A 22,463-nucleotide genomic window follows, 5' to 3' on the forward strand; every position below is an offset into this window, starting at 1 on the left:
TCCGTCTGGACCACTTAAGTGGCACACACTGTCCTGTGGTTCCTGCATACAACTCTTCTGTGTCTTTGTGAAAAGGAGAAGAAAAGCATGGGCAATTTGCCTCTCTACTTACGGGTGTTCAGTGCTCTTTAGAGCCTTTTTCTTGCTTTTTCTCTTCGTCGACTTTCAAAAAGGATGTCAGAAAAGGCTGCTGGGGCTGCAGCAAGGTCCTTTGAGAGAGCAGGGGCCCCTTCGTGGAGGGTCGGGTGGAGGGAAGAGAGTTTGCAGGAGTGTGTGTCCTGGTCCAAACGTCCACTGATTTTGGCCCGAGGGATAGAAACCTCAAAGGCCTCCGGGTCGTGCCTTTTGAGCCTGTTGAGGGAGGGGGTGCAGAGGCGTCCAAAGCGTACAGTGGCCCTCAGCGTGTGGGCACCCCGACTGTTGGCGGCGGCTCTCTGCGAGGGTGGGCGGGGCTGGGGGCTCCAAGGTGACCAGCGCTCTGTGCTGTGCTCTGTCCCGCAGTGGATGTGGCCTCGGCGCTGCCTTTGCCAGTGGCCCCCCCGGCGGTGCCCATGGACCTGCGCCTGGACCACCAGTTTCCGCTGCCCGCGACGGAGCCCGGCATCCGGGAGCAGCAGCTGCAGCAGGAGCTCCTGGCCCTCAAGCAGAAGCAGCAGCTCCAGAGGCAGATCCTCATCGCCGAGTTCCAGAGGCAGCACGAGCAGCTGTCCCGGCAGCATGAAGCCCAGCTCCATGAGCACATCAAAGTAAGTCGCCTGCCATCCGCCCCCGGGATCCCTCAGAGCCCGCGCGCTCTTTGTGGCCCCGTGGTTCCCGTGCGAGTAAGGACCGTCCCTGATAACCAGCGGTAGTGCTGAGATTGACACACAGCCCTATTCCTTGCTGTGCAGTTAATACCTGCGTGTCCAGCACTTGGGCACTGGTTGAGTAGATTGGGGCAGATGTGGCCAATGGTGGGAACAGCATTTAAAGTCAGGCTGTAGAAGCGTGCTTAAATTAGGGGAAATGATTATCATCTGACTTCATCTACAAAGATAAGGTATGTCCATTAATAGCAACATTACCGGCAAGAAGAAACACGCGTGTTTGCAAATCATCTTTATTTTCTTCTTGGGACTTTGTCCACTCTTCATTTTTCTCACTGACTCTTTATGATTTGAAAAAGATATTAATATTTACTTTTCATTTAAATGGAATAAGAAAGAAACTAACATAGGTTGTTTTTTGGTACATACTCTCTGCATTTATTTAATCTGATCTCAGACTTCAAAAGTCAACCTATTAGAAAGAAACATGCATTAGTGATGCATAGAGAAGTCACGTCATGTGGTTGAGGGACCAGTTATGACATCTGTGATCATAACGTGTGCTCACTGTACTTGGGAACATGGAGAGCAGTGCTGTCCAATAGAGATGTATATATATTAAAATTATATAGGTAATTTTACATTTTCTGTAGCCACCTTAAAACAGCAAAAGAAACCAGCTTGTATAAGTTACTTATTGCTATGTAACCAATTACCCAGAAGCTTTTGAGCTGGGTAAAATAACAAACGTGAACTATCTGATGGCTTCCGGGGGTCAGGAATCCAGGAGCAGCCTCACTGCTGGCTGTGCCTCAGGGTCTCTCGCGAGGTGCTGCTGAGCTGCCAGTCAGGGCTGAGGGCTGGGTGGGGCTGCAGGACCCACTTCCCAGCTGACTCCTGCGGTTGTGGGCCGGAGGCCTCAGGTCCTCCTCACGTGGGCCTCTAACAGCAGCTTCCCCAAAGTGGACACCCAAGATCCAGGTGACCAAGAAGGCGGCCTCGGTGTCTTCCGGTCAAATCTTGGAAGTGACAGCCCCCAACCCTGCTACCTTATTCTACTGTCATACGACCAGCCCTCCCAGGAGGGGCCCAGACAAGGGGTGAGTACCAAGAGGCAGGGATCTCTGGGGTCACTGGGAACCTGGCTGCACAGGGTAAACTAACTTTAATGTATTCTATTTAACCTCATATTTCTAAAATATTATTTCAACCTGTGATCCATATAAATAGTTTTGTTCACGCTAAGTCTTAGTGAACCATCGCAGACGAGACACGTGGAGCACATCTCTGTTTGGACCAGCTGCATTGCAGCCACATGTGATTAGTGGCTACTGGATTGGACAGCAGGGATCTGGAGAATTAAAAGCCCACATGCTTCTGAGGTGCCCTTTCCATAGAGACCAACACCACCTACGGCTGGACGTCGCCGAGGCCGGCCTTGGCTTCCTCGTTAGCCTGCACCTGGCACCATGCAGAGTAACCGCGCACTGTCTGTTTCTGCCTCTGGCCAGCTGAGAGCTGCACCCGAGGCCGTGGGTCTTGGCAGTTTTGTTGCTGCCACTGCTGCCTTTTGCCCTGACCCCGTGGGGCTTCTGAGGTTGGCAGTGGACAAACCAAGGAGAGAACACTGTCCAGAGCTGCTGGAAGTCCAGGCCTCATGGCTTTGCTTGTAGCGTTCTGAGCCAGCGAGTCCTCGTGCCTGAGAGGTCACCTGTCTCCGTGGAGACGCCCCCGCGGCCATCGTGGGCCTCTGCTGTTCAATAAGCGCTCTTGAGTTTGGGGTGGAGTGGTCGAGGGTCCGTGAGAGCGAGCGCGATGCGCTTTGCTCCCCTGATGCGAAGCGCCCGCTCCCCCTGGCTGTTGGGAGGAGAGGGAAGCCCCGTGGGATGCGCTGTGGGATGCAGCCTGGACCTGCCCTGCCGGTGGGGAAGCCAGCGCCTTGCTCACTGCTGCTGCTCTGTGCTGTGCAGGGGAAATGGGGATGCGGCGGGGGTGGGGGTGGGAGGGCCGGGACGGGGGTGGGGCTTCCCGCTGAGGCCCCGCCCCAAGGGGTCTGGCTCTGAGCAGCGCCAGACAAGGTGCCTGCCTTTCAGTACTGACAGAACCCCCCCCCACAGGCCGCCCCTTTCCTTTTGTCTTTGAAGCTGCAGCCTCACATTTCTGTGACCCCTAAAAGCAATTTAGAAGCTCATCCTTGGCTCTCTCCCGGCCAGTAGTGCTGCTCCCCCACGCGGAGCGGACTTCCTCGCCAGCCGGCGTTTTGGACTTTGGCCCTCACTGTCCCGTATCTTTTTTTTTTTTTTTTTTGCGGTACGCTGGCCTCTCACTGTTGTGGCCTCTCCCGTTGCGGAGCACAGGCTCCGGACGCGCACGTTCAGCAGCCATGGCTCACGGGCCCAACCGCTCCGCGGCATGTGGGATCCTCCCGGACCGGGTCACGAACCCGTGTCCCCTGCATCGGCAGGCGGACTCTCAACCACTGCGCCACCAGGGAAGCCCAACTGCCCCGTATCTTGATCTCATCTCAGAAGCCTGAAGGATCACTGCAGTCTTGTGTCTTTCCGGTCCTCTCAGATACGCCCCCTTTTAACCGGGCTCCTGGTGACCAGGGGGCCCACACTGCCCTTCATCTTGGGAGGTGGAGCCCTGTGTGTGCCCCTCCCCCCCGTAGGTCACCCCTCCACGTGCCTACCTGGTAGCGGGCAGCCACCCACCTCTGGCATCTGCGGGCCCGGCACGGCGCCTGGCTGAAGAAGTTACTCGGGATTTGCCCTTCTCTCTGTTTTCACTCCCCCTCGCACCCTCGTCCTCACTCAAACAGCCCCTGATTGAGAGACTGTACCGGAAACTGGCGATGGTGGGTTTTGTGCTGACCAGGGTTAAGGAAGACGCTAGTTGCTTATGTTCTCGTGTCTGTGTTGGTTGAGTCTGTAGCTTCTACAAGAAAAAAATGAGAAATTGCGACATCAGCGACCTCTCGTATGTGAGGGGTTGCAACAAATCAGCAAGAAACATTAGGATCACTGCTTGAGCCCGGTTGGTGCTTCCCCCTCAGGGCAAGACCGGGCTTCCCGCTGTCCTGGGGCCTCAGCCTGGGGGGGGCTTTTTCTCCCTGACCCCCAGTTTCTCTCCTCATCTGGTGTTCCAGGAGTTTGTGTCACCTCTTTGAGATGGAACAGAGTCTCCCTCCTGGGTCCTCCTGTCAGCACCTGCAGACTGTGCAGAGAGGGCTTGGAAGTCAGGGGTACCCCGAGCTCCCCCTGACCCACAGGCTGGGTGCTCCCAGAGATGGTGGGAGCCCCAGAAACGCAGCTCAGGAAGCATCTCAAGGTTACATGCTCTCTGCATTTTAATCGTTTGTTGTTTCTCCACTTAAAATGGAGCTCATTCGTCTGAAGCCATATGAACTATGTAACTGTATCATCCCGTCAGTCGGCTTCTGCTTTGATGATTTACGCTCTTCACAAGGGATCATATTGTTAGTGACGTTTGGCACTGGTGTTTGTCAGACGGATTTCTGGAGCACACAGTCGAATTAGTGTCATTAAATCATCAGTGAATTTGAGTAGGATTTTATAGTTAAAAAGGGAATAATTTTAAAAATGTAACTAAAATTGTTAACCCTGGGTAAAGAAGATCTTTCCTAGGGTTTCGACACTCAGTGTTGCACTTGTACTAGACGCAGTGTCTTTGTTGGTCTTGGCTGATTCAGGAGCCCCGTTCCCCTTTCTGTCCTGCACGGTTAGTTTTCTTCTCCCCAGAATGGGGTCCAGGCAGCATGATCACTGAGGCCCAGGGCTGTAAGAGTAGTGAGTGTGGTGTCCGTGGGTGTTTATGTCAGCTGGGATAGCCTAGGTGATCACCTGGCAAATGTAGCATTACCTAGATTTGCTGCTTTGGGGGTGTGTTGTGTGTCATTTTGAATTGTTTTAAAATGTTATCAAGGGAATCCCTATTTCCAGTGTTTCTAATGGAAATGTAGTACAGTGTAAACAAGCAGAAGCTGTCCCTCCCTGCTCTCCCATCTGACTCCCCAGCCCCAGGTCTCTGCCGGCTTCTGCCAGTAGAAGTTTGTAGATGGTCTGCTTCGTCCTTGCATTAAAGATCCCATGGGGTGATTATTTCCCACTTGCTGGAGAGACTAGGCTTTCGCCCTCCATCCCCGGCCCCCCCCCCACACGCATACACTGCCGCTTTTCGGGTGCTTCATATACTGAGACCATCCTTCCGATTAAAGAACCATCAGGGGCTCCATTCTTGTGTCTGTGTGGGTGCCTGTTGCCGACACACACCATGCAATGGCTTCATGACCTCTCTGATACAGCTCTTAGCTTTCCCTGGAGTTAGCGATTTCCTACCTTCCTATTGGCTGAGCTCCCTATGTTCCAGTGCAAATCCAGTCCCACAGTTTGAGAAACCTGTAAGCTCTTCTCACTGTGGGCAAACGCTGGTGATCATGGCTACAGTTTCAGTCCTGTACTGCAGACTATCTTTAAGTATAATGATGTAGTAACATGATTTTTGCATTTCAAAGTATCTGAAATATGAATCTGTTATACCTCTAGATCAGGATCAATGGTTTAAATATTTGCTTTTTGCAAAAAGGAAAACAATTACAGCATATAAGCCAGCACAAAGTCCTTCCTGCTTGAGTGGTGATGGCCACTATTTTATAAGACCACAAAGAATCTGTTACATGAGTGTCTCAGCCAGCTTTGGCTGCATAACAAACTACCCCAAATATAGTGCTTACTACAGTAGCCTCACTTCCAGTCTGGTGCTTGGCAGCTGGATTATGTGCTGCTTTCTGAGTTCCAAGCTCAGCAAGAGGGCAAGAGTGGTTTAAGCCTCCATGTAAGTCATGGATGCTCTTGCCTCGCTGGCCAAGGCAAGTCTGAAGGTCAGGGTGAGAGCTCGTATGGGAATACACCCAGAGGAATGGATATTGCAGGGCTGTGACAGACCCGGCCTGGAGCGCAGTCATCTTCTCCAGGAGGGATCCTCACCCTAGTCCAGGGAAGGCGGGAGAGGGCGTGGTAACAGTGATTTTGACAAGAGTCGGGTGCACATGAGGAGGGCTCGGGTAGGGGGACAGTGAGAAGTCGGGGTGCACCGTGAAGAGAGGAGGAAGGCGACAGGGCTCTGGGTCTGCACGCTGGGAGCCCTCCGTGCAAGCCAGAATCCCTTGGCCACCTTCTGAAGGCTCTGGGTTCAGGCATGCCGCCCCTTGACCTCCGTCCATGGCAGTGATGTTTCCATAAATGTGTGGTTTTTTGCTATTTGGCAAATACTGACAATTTTGTATTGGGAATGTATCGAGTATTCCATTTCACGGATGGAGTAGAACGCGACGCTGACCGTGCCGTCTGGGCTGTGCCTCTGGGGTGCTGCCGGGTCTCATCTCCAGAGTTCTGACGACAAACCTGCTCTCCAGTGCTTCCTGCAGGCTTTGTTCCTATGAATCCGTGTCTCCTAAAAAGCGCCGTTCCTGTTCGTGGTTCCGGGAGGAGTGGGAGTGAACGCCTGTGTCCACTCAGCCACGCTCACCCACACGTCTGACCTCCTCATTAACCGTTTGCTCACAGCATCCTCCCCACAGATCTCCCTGGAGCCTCCTGCACCCCGGGAGGAACACCTGCGTAGGTAAACGGGAGGAGGAGGGGGAAGGTCCCGGGCCCCCGGACTCCCCAAGGCTTGTGTACCAGAGAGGAGCAGGGCCCTGCTGTTTGCATCCCAGACAGTGTCGTTTTTTACAAGGATGTTTTCATCACGATCTCTTTCTGATCGCCACAGTCATTAACGTTAATTATCGAATAATTGCAAATCACAGAGAAGATGTGATTCCAGCGCTGTTAGCTAGGAAAGCTATTGCATTTTGTAGTGGATTCCCGTAACCTTGTATTACGTACATTGTGCGTGTGTGTATCTGTAGTTTTATGGAATTGGGATTATACTGACATGCGGTTTTTATTTATTGTTAACATTTCCCTTTACCATTACATACACTTCAAAAGCATGATTTTAATGGTTTTATTGTAGTCTTACAATGAATTCAAATAAGTGCTAATAGTTGAAGAGTTGAACATTAAGGTCATTTCCAGTTTTTCTTCTGTTTTTAGTGTCCTCGTTCATGAATCATATGCCTTTGTCTAAACAAAACAGAGATGGTATTGCTGACCCAGGATAAGTCCTTTTCTGTGGCTTTTGTTTCTTGCCATGTTTCTTTCCAAAAGCTACACCAGGTCCTGGGTATGCATGTGTCTCTCTGTCTCCCTGTCTCTCTCTGTCTCTCTGTCTCTCACACACACACCCCCCTTGCTTATTCCGAGAGCAGAATAGTAAGGCAGCAGTAACCATGACAGCCAGCGCTCGCTGACCTGTCCTAGGTGGTAGCTGCCTCTGTGGGGCGCTGCAGGGCACCCTCCCTCCCATCCACAGCCTGCTGCGTGGGTGGCTACCCGCCCCCGCGTTTTCCCTCTTCCACGGTCCGCACACAGCGGGCTGGCCGATCCGTGACTGCCCTCCCAGAGGAGAGGGGCCAGGGCTGACCCCGCAGTCTGATGCGTTAGTGGAACTTGTTCACGTTCTGTTTTGATTCTGTCTCATGTCGTGCCTGCAGTTCCTTGATTGTGGTTTCGCCATATTGCTATCCGCTTACTGCATTTCTTCTACCAATGATCGTTTTCTTTGCTGTTTTTCTGTTGCAATGCTTGCCTTTTTCTCATCAGTGTATGAGTGTTCTTTATAAGTTGGCGTTATTTCAACGTCCATTATGTTTTGTCAGTTATCTGCTTGGCCTCGCCTCATTCACGAAGCAAAGCAGTTTTCTTAACGATTTAAAAGATGCCAGCTCTGTCCCATAATCAGCGCGTGTTTGTCTGGCCGAGCCTGTCTCCGGCCCCCTCTGTTCCTCGTACCAGCCCCACCCTGTGTCAGCGGGAGCCTGTGCTCATGTTTCAGGATCCGACCGTGCAGGTCTCCACTCCCCACACATTTGTTCTTCATTTTTAATTCCCTCGGCTTGTCTCCGGGTGAGCTTTCATTTTGCCAGGTGAGCATCAGAACCCTTTCTCATAACGTCCCCCAAAGTTGCTCTGGAAGCTTAATTGAAGTTGCCGCAAGTTAATAAATCAGCAGGACGTGTACTAGTAACTTTCTACTGTTAACTGTCTAATCCAGGAATATGGAATTACCACCTGTGATTTGAGGCTTCTTCTGTCCTTACGAAAAGTCTTGTCTTATTTTCTTCATATAAGGGGTGTAGATTTTATATTTAATTATTCTTGGGTATTTTATATATTTTCTCCTGTTATGAATAGAATGTTTCTTCATTTTATTCTCTACTTGGTCACTGTCAGTGTAGAGCCCTTGATTTCATTATTATTTGTTAGCCAACCAATGTCTAGAATTTTCTTCTTAGTCCTAAGAAATTTGTAATTGGTTATTTCATGTTTTCTAAGTAGACAGTAATGTCATCTGCAAATTATAATTGTTTCCTCCCTTTTTGTTTCCATGCATTGACTAAAACTTCTGTAACCATGTTGGGATCTTGGAAAGTTATCTGTGACAGCACGTGCGCCAGGGGCCCCTGCCCACGCCATGGACTGCGGTTGTGTGGCTGAGGCTGGACCCTGGGTGAGGGCTTGCCCTGGGTGTGAGGCTTGCAGGAGAGCTAGGCAAAGCCGGGCCTCTCCTCCCTGTGCTGGGGTCTCCCTTGGGGTTGCATGGTAGGCACCCTCTCCAGGCCTGTAACCATTTTCCTGTGGTGTGAGGTCAGGCAGCCGCACTCCCGGGCAGGTGACTCCCCAAGGACAAAAGGCCTTTCCTGGGTCCTGTGTGGAGAGACCTGGCCTTTTTCTCCTAGAAGAGGTTGTTGGCAGGGTCGGTGCTGGACACAATTTAATCACCACCTGAGCTATTTTGTAGTTTTCTAGTGCTCAGCAGGGTTCTGATCATTTTCATCGCAGGCGAGTTTGCCCGTTCCCTTTGCCGACGCAGGCTGCTCTCTCCTGAGGCCCGTCGGGTAGGATGCGGGGAGCGTGGAGGAGAACCAGGCTCCGCCTTCGTCCCCAGCGGCCGTCCAGGGACCCCGAGGGCCCGGGGCACACACACGGGGACCTTGCTCGTCCTCAGTCTCAGGGCTGTGGTCCTCCTGACCCGACGGAGCCCAGAGAGAAGTGGCTGCTCGTTTTTTTTCCCTTTTCTTTATGGAAAATACTTAGTTTTTCCCTTACTCATTTTTTTCATTGTGGTAAAATTCATATAACATAAAGCTCATCACTTGACCATTTTAAAGTGTACAATTCAATGACATTTAGCACATTTACAATATGGTACAACCATCACCACTGTCTGGTTCCAAACCATTCTCATCACCCCATGAAGAACCCCTGCGCTGGGCGGGGTTTTAGACGGGTCCGTCCTGCCGGCACCAGGAGCCCGTGGGTTCACGGGCTGTGAGTGGGCAAGGAGCCTGGGGATGCTCCTGGCGTGGATGCCACCCCCACTGAGGCTCCGAAGCAGCCAGAGTCCAGATTCGGGGCTGAATCCTGTGACCCTGGCGCTGCAGCCTCCCCGTCTACACTGCACGGCGGGAACCTGTCCTGACACGTCTGTCTGGCAGGTGCCGTCCTGGGAGACGGGGGCTCATCTTCCACAGTTCCTGCTTGTGGACCAGACTGCAGGCCCCATCCTTTGGGCAGGTCTCCTCAGAATAAATCGCTTCAGATGAAAACTACTGTGTGCACATTACACATTTTAAAGTGTCTTACCGGGTCGCCCTCCAGAAGAGTTCCTGCTCCTTCCAAAGCTGTGTTCAGCCTGGATGTCCCTTTCCCAGGTCTCGCAGTGTATTTCCAGTCTAATGGGCAAAAACTAAAAACGATTTCTACTCTTTTATTTGCATGTCCTTTTTTACTAGTGAGGCTGAATTTTTATACGTACGTGTGTGTGTGTGTGTGTGTGTGTGTAAAGTCTGTCGGTGTGATTTGTGCTGTCTCCATGGACAGGAGAGAGCTCTAAGAGCTATTTAGTTGAGCGTGTGACTCTTTTCCTTGAAGGGAAAGGGATAACATTGAAAGGAACCTGGTTTTATGGCCCTGGGAGCCAGGCCATCATGTTTACTCTCTTTATTACCTGTCCCAGGTAGCTGGAGAGATGTTACCTGGGGCCCTGGCTTCCGGGTCACCTGAGGCAACTTTTAATGAGCCTGCAGGACGCACTTAGGTTGCCATAACCCTGGTACCTGGGAAAGCGCGTGGCAGCCAGAAGCCCTGCGTCATCCCTGAGCCTGTCTGTGCCTAATTAACGGGCTTACGGCAGGAATTGCTCATAAACCCGGCACTCTGGGTTTCTAGGAAGTTGTTTACGGGCAGGTGGATGGCCTTGTCTGACCTGCTGCCCCAGGGGGCATTGATGGCCCCTCGGGCTGCCACGCTGGGCCCAGCTTTTCCTTTGCCACCAGGCATTCGTGGCCCACGAGAGTGTCGTGCTTTGTAAGGCGTCCTGCTCACCTTTGGCGGTGCCCTCTGTGCTGTGGGCTGCCTGCAGCTGTAGAAGAGGAGGGTCTTTGTGTGTATCTCCAGAGGTGGCGGCTGCGGAAGTTTGCTCTACAAAGAAAACCGTCCCTTGCGTTGGCTTGCGACGTGGTTTTCACCTCATCCCTCCTCACTGGCTCTTGCTGATAAATACATGGGCTTTGATCTGGCCCGGTGCCCTCATGGGCTCGCTCAGACCTACCCTCTGCAGAGAGAGCACGGGGTCAGACACAGCCTGAGTCTTCAGTCAGCCCTGAGCCGCCACAGGAAGTGTGTCCCGGTGGTGGTGAGCCCATGGAGGGAAGGAGCCAGGATGCCCTGCAGACGGAGGGGACCCGCCACTGGTCTCAAGGGGATGCAGCTTCCAAGGCACCCCACCTGGGAGGAAAACGCGTGTCACACGAATGGAGACTGGGGGGTGAGGGTGGAGGAAGGGGAGGCCGGCCAGGCTCTCCCTTGACCACTTTCACCCATCACTTCTCCCCTCCCCCTTCACGCTCCCCTCTCCCCAGCGCGCACGGCGATGTCCAGTCCGCAGCTTCCGCAGCGTCCAGAGTGCCGGGTGTCTGTGATGCCAGCCTTCCTCTTGCTGACCGGCATGTTGATGGCTGACCTTTTTGTCTTTGCAGCATTTGAGTATCCAGATTTGGGTGGGAACGTGAGTGACACATCCAGGGAACCTTTTGATAGCGCTGATGTGCCATGAGGCCAGAGGGAAGAGCGATTCTGCATGTACTGAAATGAGGGTGCCTCTCCGATCTGAGCCAGGAAGTCCAGTGAGATAAAGATGGACATGGTTCCGTTTTGAGGATCCCATAGGGAAGAATAGTTTAGTCGCAAATGGTCCCTAGAAACCATGGCCAGGTAGCAGGTGAGCCTGGAGGTCAGCACCCAGGAGAGGATGCTCTCTATCAGAAGTGACCTCCGAGGGTCAGCAGGTCTGCCCTGCACTCGCCTCAGATCGTGGGCCACATGATGCCTTAGAAGTTTCTTGACCATCTTTGAAAAACCTACACGGCAAGCCCGTTGGGCCTTTGATGCACAGAACTTCCGGGTTCCGGTCCCAGGTGGACGTGGACTTCACCGTGGCAGCCCCGTGTCCCCACAGCAGTCCCGGCTCCGCGCTGTCCATGCCAGGCTTCTACAGTGTCGTGCTCTGGGGCATTTTGGGGAATCAGAGTTGTGGTTTCTAATTGCTCCTTTCATTAACACTCAATGACAATATCTTTTTTCTGGGAGTTTTGTCATCCTGTGAACTTTAATCCTCGGGGTCTGGGGTGGTTGTTTCTAGTCTCTTTGTAATGACAACTGAGAGACCTCACTTTCCTTCTGGGCTCTGGGTGAAAAGTAAATATCGTGAGACCTTTCTGCCTGCGCCTCCTTTACACATTAAATGAGCACTGAGCAGCTGAAAGGGAACCCGGGGCTGTACCTAAGGCAATCTGGGGGTGTAGGGAATACCAAGGGGGCGAGGTTCTTCCTTCCGAGATCCGTTGTTCAGGACACGGCCTTGGCTTCCTGACCAGGCAGCCCTCTGAGTGGTCCGCCTCTGGAGGCTGGCCACGCTGGTAGAATCCCAAAGCGGTGGGCAGTGGCCTGGTGACAGCCGCTAGGGGCCTTTGCCCACAGAGACAGCCATGGGGCCCCCAGGCAGGATTCCCTGAATCCATACGGATCAACAAGTACTTCTGGCAGAGGCACCTTCCTCGGTGTGCGACCCTGTTCTGAGAAGAGCAGGTAGTGCAGCTCTGAGTACTGCCTCCTGGAAGAAAACTAATGATAACAAGGGACATGGTTTAGCCCCACCTCATTTACTCTTTTGTCCCAGTGGTGTCATTCGGTTTCCCTTTTAAAAGAGAAGAAAACATCACTGTTTTGAAATATATTAGCAAAGTTCTTAAGCTGATCTTATGGACACGCACAGCGACATCAGCTTGAAGGGACCGAAGCTCAGCTCATGGTCAAACCAGATTGTATTGACTGCAAAACTGGGAAGCTAGCTTGGAGATCTGCTCTTGGAATTCAGCCGCCCCCAAGGCCTCTGCAACTTTCTTCCTGCCCCTGAGTTCCTGTAAGCCGGGTGTTGGGAAGGTAATTTTGTTTTCCACAGACAGCTCTCAGCAGTGGCACTCAGTGTGCAGGGATGCCGCGGGTGGGTGCTGAGCTGGGTGCACCCACTCCTGGCGGCCACGCCCCTGCGCGCCCTGCTGCATGACGCAGAATCTCCCGCGGGAGGTGCGAGCTGCTGCGCGGGGGTCCGGACACTGGCTCCTCTGGGTGGTCCGCGGCCGCCTCCCTCTCCCTCCCTCCTGCGCGGGTTTTGGGCTTAGCTGCACCCACCTCTCTGCCATTCTGTCCCTGTGGTCCCAGCTGGAAAGGAACCCCCTCCGCTTCGCGGCAGGGCTTGTGGGCAGGGCCGTGGGTCCCCTGCTGCGCGTGTGGGCACAGGTCTGACCAGCCCGCCAGGCTCCGTAGGGGCCCTGCTCTCAGGTCCCTTCCACTGCAGCAGGGCCGGGAGGCCGGCCATGCCGTCTGCGGAGGCTCCCACGTGGGCCAGCGGGGCCGCAAGGAGGTGTCTGCCGCGGTCCCCGGGAGTGGCCACAAAGCTGTTTCAGTCGTGCTGTGTCTCACACACGTGGTCCGTGACAGGGAGCTCGCTCGTCGGTGAAGCGTTCTCAACGGAGAGTCCCGGGGCCTCTTGGGTGACAGATTGCCGGCTCCCCCCCAGCCCGTCCCTCCACCCGGGGACAGGGAGGGGGTGGGCCCGCCCCGCCCAGCAGCGAGGCGGACACGGGGCCCCCCTGGAAGGTGCCATGGACGAGGGCGGCTCCGTGCAGGTGGCCGGGGTGGAGGGTGTGGGCGGCCAGACTGACCCCACTCAGGTCCTCAGGTCCTTCCATGGTGGCAAGTGCGCGTGGCCGGAGCCCTGGAGAGTGGGGGCAGGCGGGGGTGGGGAGACAGGCAGAGCGAGGGGCAGGTGCAGGGAGACAGAGGGAGAGCGAGGGGTAGGCAGAGAAGGGGACAGAGACAGACAGCGAGAGAGAGAGAGAGAGAGAGAGAGAGAGAGAGAGCGAGGGATGGGCAGAGGGGGACAGAGACAGACAGCGAGAGAGAGCGAGGGGGCAGACACGGGGATGGGGGAGCCGTGGGGCGGGAGGAGGCAACACAGACCACCCCCCGGGCGCTTTTGCTGGTCGAGGTTTGAGGAAAACCGGTGTCCGGCGTGTCGGCTTAATTGAGCCTCTTCCCGCAGCCCCGGTCCGCACTGGCCGGCTTGTTCTTTCTCACCTTTTCCAGTGCGATAAGTGACAGCGGGATTTGATTGCTGGTGAGCTTGAGCCCTTGTCCCCCATTTATTTTGAACCACCTTTTGGTGAATCTCTTGGTCTTTTTGCTCACCTTCTTAGGGGCTGCTTACCGTAGCCTTAGTAACTTACCACGGCCGTCTCTGTGCTGCAAACACTGCACAGAGGTTTCCTCATTCATCTTTTGCATTTTAATTTTGTTTACAGTATTTATTACGAAGGTAACTTTTTATGTTGTCAATTATGTCATTTCTGAAAATACGTGATATCATTTACACACGACGAAACGCACAGGCCTTGAGTGTCTGTCCGCTGCGCTTCGACAGTCCTGAGCATCTGAGCAAATGCTGTCTCTGTCAGGCAGTCCACACCCTACACAGCTCCCTCCTGCCTCGTCTTCCTGCCTCACCCAAGAAGCTGCCTTCTTCTGATTTTTATCACCACGTCTTAGGATTTCCTGTTCCAGAACTTCGTGTGAATAGACCCTTTGCATGTTGACTCTTCTCTGGCCCGTATCCCACAGCCCTGTCGACGCCGGACCCGCTCGCTTCGCTTGTCTTGCAGCCCATGCGTGTTTTTTCCCGTTTGTGCAGTTTATTCGTTTTCATTGCCGGGTGGGATTCTCACGTACAGACACACACTTCTGCCGCTGGGTTAACGTCTGAGGGACGTCTGGGGTGTGTCGGGCTGGGCTGCCGTGCGCACAGCTGCCACGCACAGTCCCGTGCAGGGCTTTGCGCAGATGTGTTTCCACGTCTCTTGGGTCAGTCGTGGGCGTGGGGTTGCTAGGTCTCGCGTGGGTGCGTGTTTAGCCTCGTAAGGATGGGCCAAACAATTTCCCGAAGCTGCCACACCATTTCGTACGCTTTGGCGTCATCCTCCGAAAGGCATTCCCAACGTATGAGATTGCGCAAATCTTCAGGCGTATTTTCTTCTAGCGATTCGGTCATTTTTATTTTCATTTTTGGTATTTAGCGTGGAGTGGTTAGGAGACATCCCCGAGCAGCCCTGCTTCCTGGACAGACTGAACGAGGGGACCTCCTTGGAGATGCGGGCCGTGCGCAGGGTGCGAGGTCCCCACGGCCACAGCGGCGCGGGGATGGGCTGGCCCTCTGCCGACCTTCTCGCGTGTGTGTCTGTCTCGTCGTCTTGCTTCGGGGCGAGGCTCTGACCGTCTCTGTCTCCTCCCTCCCTGCCCGCAGCAACAGCAGGAGCTGCTGGCCGTGAAGCACCAGCAGGAGCTGCTGGAGCATCAGCGGAAGCTGGAGAGACACCGCCAAGAGCAGGAGCTGGCGAAGCAGCAGCGGGAGCAGAAGCTGCAGCAGCTCAAGCACAAGGAGAAAGGCAAAGAGAGTGAGTGCGCAGCAGAGCCGGCGGGTTGGCGGCGTGGGCACCCTCGCCAGGCGGCTCTCCCCGCGGCCCCGCGGCCCAGGCCCCAGAAGCGGAGCCGGGGCAGGAGCCGCCTGGCTGGTGTCCCTTCCGGGGCTGTGCTTCCGGGCGCCCCAGCTTCAGGGCTGGTCCGCAGCTTTGTCTTCACTTGGGAGCTGCAGGGGGCGTTCAGCCCCACTTTGGGTTTGACTTAAGCATTTGCAGGAATGTTTGCAGACTCCTAGTGGGCTGAAAAAATGCTAAGAACCATAAAGCATCCCAGATGCATAGTGAGCCTCACCTGTGTGTTCAGCCTTAACTTCTTCAAAGTTGTTTTGTTTTGAGGGCGTCAGTGAGCACCCAACACCAGGTGGCAGCTGCTAGGACGCCCCTTGGCTGAGAGGAGGCGCGATGACCCACCTTTCAGGGTGCACATTTGCCCTTTGACCCCAGTTTTTGCTTTCCATTGCGGCCGTGCTTGTGCGAAGACCAGCCTGGTCTGTTGTCCTCCAGGAGACACCCAACTGGATCTTAGCCAGGGGACTCCTCTGGATGCTGTTCCCCCTTTGAAAATTAGGCGGAATTCCCCATGTCAGCGCTGGGCAGAGAGCCTGGGGCTCGCACGAAAGGATGGACGCGGTTCGGCATTCCACCCGCAGGGTGCCGTGTCCCTCCCAGGTTGTGGCTGAACAAACACTCCCTCGTGTGTATTTGGGCCTCTTTGTTTTGGTAGTTTGTCGTTTGCAGCGATACACCCAGGACCTAAGGGGGGGCGAGTGAACCCATTCTCACATCCCCAGGCTCTGGTCCTTTCTGCCCGGGACCTCAGAGCTCAGGTGAACACACTGGCCCCCTGTTAATCCTGCGTGTCAGTAAGTCAGGATGTGCATTTCCCTCCTGTGTCGGGATTTGATGTCGTGACCGTATGGTGATTTACCCTGCCTATGCTCATGAGTAAAAATAGAAGTCTTTAGGCACTTTACCAGTATATATTTATTTATTTATTTATTTTTGGCTGTGTTGGGTCTTCGTTTCTGCGCGAGGGCTTTCTCCAGTTGTGGCGAGCGGGGGCCACTCTTCATTGCGGTGCGCGGGCCTCTCACTGTCGCGGCCTCTACCATCGCGGAGCACGGGTTCCAGACGCGCAGGCTCAGTAGTTGTGGCGCACGGGCTTAGTTGCTCCGTGGCGTGTGGGATCTTCCCAGACCAGGGCTCGAACCCGTGTCCTCTGCATTGGCAGGCAGATTCTTAACCGCTGTGCCACCAGGGAAGCCCCCTACCAGTATATATTAACCTCGAAAAACCTCAAAAATTCTTTATCCTCAACTACTGAAAATGGTTGGCCCTGCAATCAAATCCCGCTAGCCTTCTAAGTCTGATTCTCTGGGAATTCCTCCTCCATTGCCGGACTCCCAGGTTGGGAAGCCTGACGTGGGGCTCAGAACCTTCTCTCCCGTGGGTGGACTTCTGTGGTGTAAGTGTTCTCCAGTTTGTAAGTCACCCACCCAGCGGTTATGGGATTTGATTTTGCTGTGATGGCGCCCCTCCTACCATCTCACTGCACCTTCTCCTTTGTCTTCGGATGTGGGGCATCTTTTCTGGTGAGTTCCAGTGTCTTCCTGTCGATGATTGTTCAGCAGTTAGTTGTGACTCCGGTGCTCTCGCAAGAGGTAGTGAGCGCACATCCTTCTGCTCCCCCATCTTGAACCCAGTATTCGTACGTTCTTAGTTGTTTTTATACATAAAATTAACAGCTTTGCCAACCATTACTACAGCGTTTCACTCTTGAAATAAATACACTTTGAATGTATTTTCACTTTAACTGTCTGATAGAGTTTCAATTTAGAAAGCAGGTCAAGAGAGTTTTTATTGCACGTGAAATCTAATTTTTCTGTTAGTACTTGAAAGTAGTTACTGAATCTGATGGTGCATCTCGTTGGATCACAACAACTTGGTGAGATGGTGATGTGCAGACTCAGCGATGGCCCACAGTCGGGATTCCAGAAACGAGGACAGAAAGGCATCAGGAGAAGCAGAATTGCAGGTTTGGGTTGGCTGCTTGCACCTTGGTCTGTGGGCCACCTTGCGGCCCCGCAGTGGGCTGATGTGCCAGATGGGCTCCATCACACTCACGGCTCTCACTCCCTGGCCTGCTGGCTCCCATGGCATCCGCCTGCCAGCTACCCAGCTGGTCCACACAGCCAGGCTGGTCTCACCGCCACTTGCTTTGCACTGAGGGTGCGGCCAGGATCTGACCACACCTGAGCCTGTAGCACACGGTGTCAGGAACCAGCCCCCCGGTTGTGACGCACTGATCTGGAGCAGAGGACAGGTGCCTGTGCTCTCATTTCTAAAACTCCTGGGACGACTCTAAGGTGCAGTGGAGGCTGAGAACCAGGATCGGGGTCAGTGTCCTCTCTCCGGGTTAGGGGCCTGAGCGTCTTGGCGGCTCAGTGGTCTCCCTCTGTGGCTTCCATAGAAGCTGCCCCGTGGACGACAGCACCCCGGTCCTCACAGGTGCCCTTGGGAGGGGCTCTGCTGCGGGCAGGATGGTGAGTGGGGTCCAGAGCTAAGGCACACCTGCTGGGCCCCGCGCACCTGGCCCCTGACGTGGCCCCGCTCCCTGCCCGACCCCTGTTCCTTGCCCTCCCCTCAGTGTGCCTCCTCCACGTGCTTTTCTTTGGAACGAGGGAATGGTTGTTTACAGAGGATGGAGGGTTTAGATTGCTAGGATCGGCGAGTTGCTGTGCGCCCGGCGTGCCAGCAAACCCCAGTTCACCAGCTTGGTCTACAGTAACTCCTCCTAGTTTGCCAGAAAGTTCCAATAAAAATAACGTCTTCAGCCTCACAAAATATGAAAAGATTTGACTTCAGAAAACACGTTTAAAGTAAAAAATGACTTCTGCTGCCTGCCGAGCAGGCCCTTGACGGGGCGAAGGAATGTTCTCTGCTCCCCTCCAAGCTGGTCCCAGCGGCAGCCCTGGCGGTTTTCAGCTTGTGGGTTTGGGTGGTCGGGTTTTATTATTAATAACGGACTGTGTACAGTTGCGTCCTTGGCATGCTTGCGTCAGCTGTGCAGCCCTCAGAGTGTGGCCTTGAGAGAAGGCAGGCCTGGCGGGCCGCGCGCTGGACGCCGCTTGGGCTCCTGAGCGCGTGGGGCCTCACCGATGAACGAGGGTCTTGTTTGTGCAGCTTACGGAGCGTGGGGCGGGGAGCGCGCGCGTGGCGTTCAGCATCTCCACTTCGAAAGCGTTTGAAAAGGCAGTGCAGAGCTTCCGTTGTTTAGTTTCTTGGGTTTTTTTAAAAATGAATTTCTTTTTGAATATTTAATCAAAAGTTTTGCTACACTTAACATTTACTGTACTTTTAAGTAATTCTGCAGCTTTCTTGTACTTTTTTTTTTTTTTTTTTTTTTGCGGTACTCGGGCCTCTCACTGTAGTGGCCTCTCCCGCTGCGGAGCACAGGCTCCGGACGTGCAGGCTCAGCAACCATGGCTCACGGGCCCAGCCGCTCCGTGGCACGTGGGATCTTCCCGGACCAGGGGCACGAACCCGCGTCCCCTGCATCGGCAGGCGGACTCTCAACCACTGCGCCACCAGGGAAGCCCCTTCTTGTACTTATTGATACCAATTAATGCTATTGATTTGGTAGAACAGTGAATTCTTAGAGTTTATGGCAATTTTTATCTTGTTCAGCACGAACACTCATCTTCAATCAGTTTTATTTAAATTAACCGTGTTTAAGACTCCATGATACACTGTCTTTAAATCATATCGAAAGGAAAAATCCAACGGAAGACAAGTCTTCGCCCTCTGGGCAGTTTGGAACTAATACAACTATGTGTTTTTCACTGTTAGTTACAGGTACAGCCTGTTGGGGAAGAAGGTGCCATTGCTTGAGGGAAGTCGTTCACCTTATCTAAAAAATGGCTCAAAAGGGTGGAGATAAAAGATGGAACACCGGACCCCAAGAGAAGTTCTTTGCCCCGTTTGCTGGGGAAGTCGCACGTTCCTCAGAGGCGCAAACCTGGCAGATGTGTCCCCACTCGGGTCTGGTGTCACATGCTGCAGGGCCTCCAGGGCCGCTGAGCCCCTGGGTCTCTGTCCCCAGCAGGTGGGCCCCGCCCAGATCCCCCTTCCCTTCCTGGGCTTCCTCCAGGGCTAGTCCTCTGATCACTCCCCGTGGGTTTTATTTACCTCCAGCCCCGCTGGCTGGTTCAGTGCTGGCACACAGTACGTTCTCTGTAAAGCCTGTCAAATGAATAAATGATCATCAACAGGAATTAATTTTTTTAAGTAAAAATGGAAACATTTGGCATTCATTTACTGAAGGTGTTTTGTGGATGCTGGAACTTTCATTTAAAGTGAAGAAGTCTTTTGAGAGATGGGTATATAACTAGAATGATGAGGATCAAAATCAGCATCTTCCTTTGGGAATTCTCTCCCTGTCAAGGAAACTTCCGGGTCATTTTATGGGGAAGGAAGTCGGGGTTTGGGGACATGGGTTTGTTTTCTTCTGACTCCATAAGAGCCTGGCAAGGTGCACTCACCCACCCTAGAGCTGGCTGAGGGCCACGTGTGTCCGTGACCGCCCGGGGACCCCTCAGGCACACCTCCTCCTGTGAGGGCCCTGCAGGCGGTTCAGGGGACAAGGGTACTGTCCACCTCCCAGCCCAGCAGGTGCCTTGGAGATACCTCAGCCCCCACCAGGGATGCGCCAGCGTCCCACCGGACAGGGCAGCTGCCCTTGCCCGTCTCTGCATTTATCGTGTGCGTGCCCTCCCTGCTGGAACTGGGCGTCTGTCCTTGTCCCTTCTTGGAGCTCAGGGGCCCATGGTGTGAGCCTGGGGTGTGGCCAAAGCAGGGAGAGTGAGCTCTTCCTCAGCGTGGCTCGCTCTGCAGGGCAAGGTGCATCCACGTCAACGGGGCTTTCTGAGCAGGTCGGGCCAGCTGACCCCCAGCCTGCTGGCTCCTGCCCTCTGAGAACCCTACTTCTTGTCCTGCTTTGCATCATTTACTCCTTCCGGTCCTTTCAGAAGGACCTGAGGGTCAGCTCCTCCGACGGGCCCTCTGGGTCGCGTTGACCTCGTTGACCTTGCCCCGTCCCCGCACTGCCAGCGCACTGGAGCCAGACACCAAGCCCCTCATCTGGCTCCCGTTTCTTTCCTGGCGGGGTTGAACCTACCTTGCCCACTCCCTGCTGTAAAGGGCCCTCTGTGCCCCCTGTCCCCTGCCTCCCACACCACCCCCTCCATTCCCTGGTTGGGGGGCACTTTGTGTTGTGACACGGTCCACACTTAGCGTATTTTGTCAGGTGTCCGCCTGGGGCTGAGAGGCCGTCAGGAATGCCAGGGGGCTGCGTGTCAGGCACGTTATACACAGATTTCAGTGTTTCCCTGAGTGTGATTTTTCAGACGAGACAGACAGGCTGAAAGTGTTCAGGACGGTCCAAGTCCAGCCCTGGCTGCATTTGGAGGGAACCCAGGGGCCTTGCTCAGAAGCGGAGGTGTGAGTTTATACCTCCAGTCACTTCCCACCACCACTCCCGTGGCCCTTCGTGCTGGGTGTCGCCAGGTCTGTAACGCTGGGTCTGGGCTGCTCTGCCTACTGCCTGGTGCACCCACACGCAAACGTCACATAGCACATGGAGCTCGGGCAAGCCTCCCTGCTCAAGAGATGATGAGTTGTCTCCTTGGACGCCGAGAAGGCCTGAGACAAAAGCCCGTGTGTTCCGACGGACCCTTCCAGATGTGCTCTGGACTCGGTTTAGGGCACTTTCCTGGTGCTTCCCTGGCTGGTCTAGTTCAGGTCCCTCTGCAGCGTGGAGGACCCTGTTCCCGAGGGGTTTGTTCTGCCTGACCCTGAAGTCCATCATGAAACGGCCACAGTGGGATGCTGCCTTTAATGCCGATCTATTTATAGACAGACAGAAATTCAATTTGCGAATGACAACAGTTATATTTGGAATTGGATAAAGGTGACAAGAAAGATATTTCTCTAATGATGTTAACAATTTATGAGCAATTTCTCAAAATATCTGTAGAGTCTTATACACCAAAATTCATTTCATACATCAGAGTGAAATGTGAAAAAAAATAATAGAAAACCACTAAATGAATGAAAATCCACCACCAGAAAAACAAGGATAAAATGAAGCTGATTGTTTCCCAAACCAGTGAAAAGATCAAATTCAAGCTTCCAGGAAATGGAAGAAAATCACAATGGATAAACTAGAACAGATGCCATAAAAACAAGCACTGGAACATCTGAATTAGGAAAAACTTAAGTCTTTTCCTTCCAGCGCTGGGAAAAATGCAGCTCTCTCGTCTCGTGTTTCTCCGTTAGCCTTACGTAGACACCACACTCCCACAGAGCAGTTCACTCCTGACACTTCTGGTCACCAGACATGTGTAGGATTTCCCCATAACAGGCAATTCTCTGCAACACCGGGTGGGTGTCCTACAGTTTCACTCAATTCTGACACTACCTCCCCAGAGCAAGCATCAGATCTCGCAGGTTCAGGACTCAGTCCCATAGGAAGATGAACGGCCAGATGAAGAGATACCGAGGGTGAGGTCTGGGAGGGTCCCAAGCACAGGAGACTCTGTCTCCGTGGGGTCGGGGTCCCCCTCCCAGTGCAGATGTGCTCACCGACCCGGAAGCTCTCTGAGCTGCGTGCGGTTGGGGTTTTGTGGAGGCTTCCTCGCGTGGGTATCATCAATCACTAACTCCGCTTACAGCCCCTCTCCCCACTCTGGAGCGTGAGGGTGGAGCTGAGAATGCCAAGCTTCTCGTCAAGGCTTGGTCTTCCTGGTGACCATCCCCCACCCAGGAACCCCATGAGAACAAGAGATGCTGCTCATGCTCTGATCCCTTAGGGAATTGCAAGCGTTTTAGGAGCTTTTTGTGCCTGGACCAGGGCAGAGGCCACTGTTTTCTGTTATCTCACAGCTTCAGAATATAATCCACATTTTAAAGGGAAGTGAGAGACCAGGACAGACCTTGCGTGTGCAAGCAGAACGCAGAGCCGAGAGCCAGGACGCTGGTGAGACCGAGCATCCGAACAACCTCACCTGGCGCTGTCCACCCTCAGCACCACCCCCACCCCCCCGGGCCACGTGGCGCTTACAGCATTAGTGTGAGGCTTAAATGCGCCGCGCCAGCATGTGGCGGCTGCCAGTAAATGTATTACTGAAGAAAAGCCACACGCACTAAAGGCTGCACATTTAAAGTGTACACACAGACCCACAGCAGCACCACACACGCGACAGGAAGACTCTGAAAGAAAAGCAAGCCAAGGACGTAAAGGTGCATCACTGGAGAGGAGAACCAGTGTACGTCCCCGGGGTTATCAAGGGCCTGGCAGAGGGAACCAGTCGGTCTTCTCATTTGCAGCAAGTAGTACTCCCGAGTACTGATAGACAAGGGTCAGGTGGTACTCCCAAATA

The 22,463-nt window shown here is 53.9% G+C and overlaps 1 protein-coding gene across 3 annotated transcripts in view; it reads left to right on the forward strand.

The window, feature by feature from the left end:
* The window catches only part of HDAC4 (histone deacetylase 4), a 242,510-nt gene that overhangs the window by 130,511 nt on the left and 89,536 nt on the right, over window positions 1–22,463 (forward strand). For all 3 annotated transcript variants that reach the window (XM_029224637.1, XM_029224635.1, XM_029224636.1), the window contains exons 3-4: window positions 502–746; window positions 14,850–15,000. In XM_029224637.1, the coding sequence (XP_029080470.1) occupies window positions 502–746; window positions 14,850–15,000 (396 nt within the window). The remainder of the gene's footprint in view (window positions 1–501; window positions 747–14,849; window positions 15,001–22,463) is intronic.

Source organism: Monodon monoceros, unplaced genomic scaffold (assembly GCF_005190385.1).
Source record: "Monodon monoceros isolate NGI ecotype Baffin Bay Population unplaced genomic scaffold, NGI_Narwhal_1 Super_Scaffold_16, whole genome shotgun sequence".
Classification (NCBI taxonomy): Eukaryota; Metazoa; Chordata; class Mammalia; order Artiodactyla; family Monodontidae; genus Monodon; species Monodon monoceros.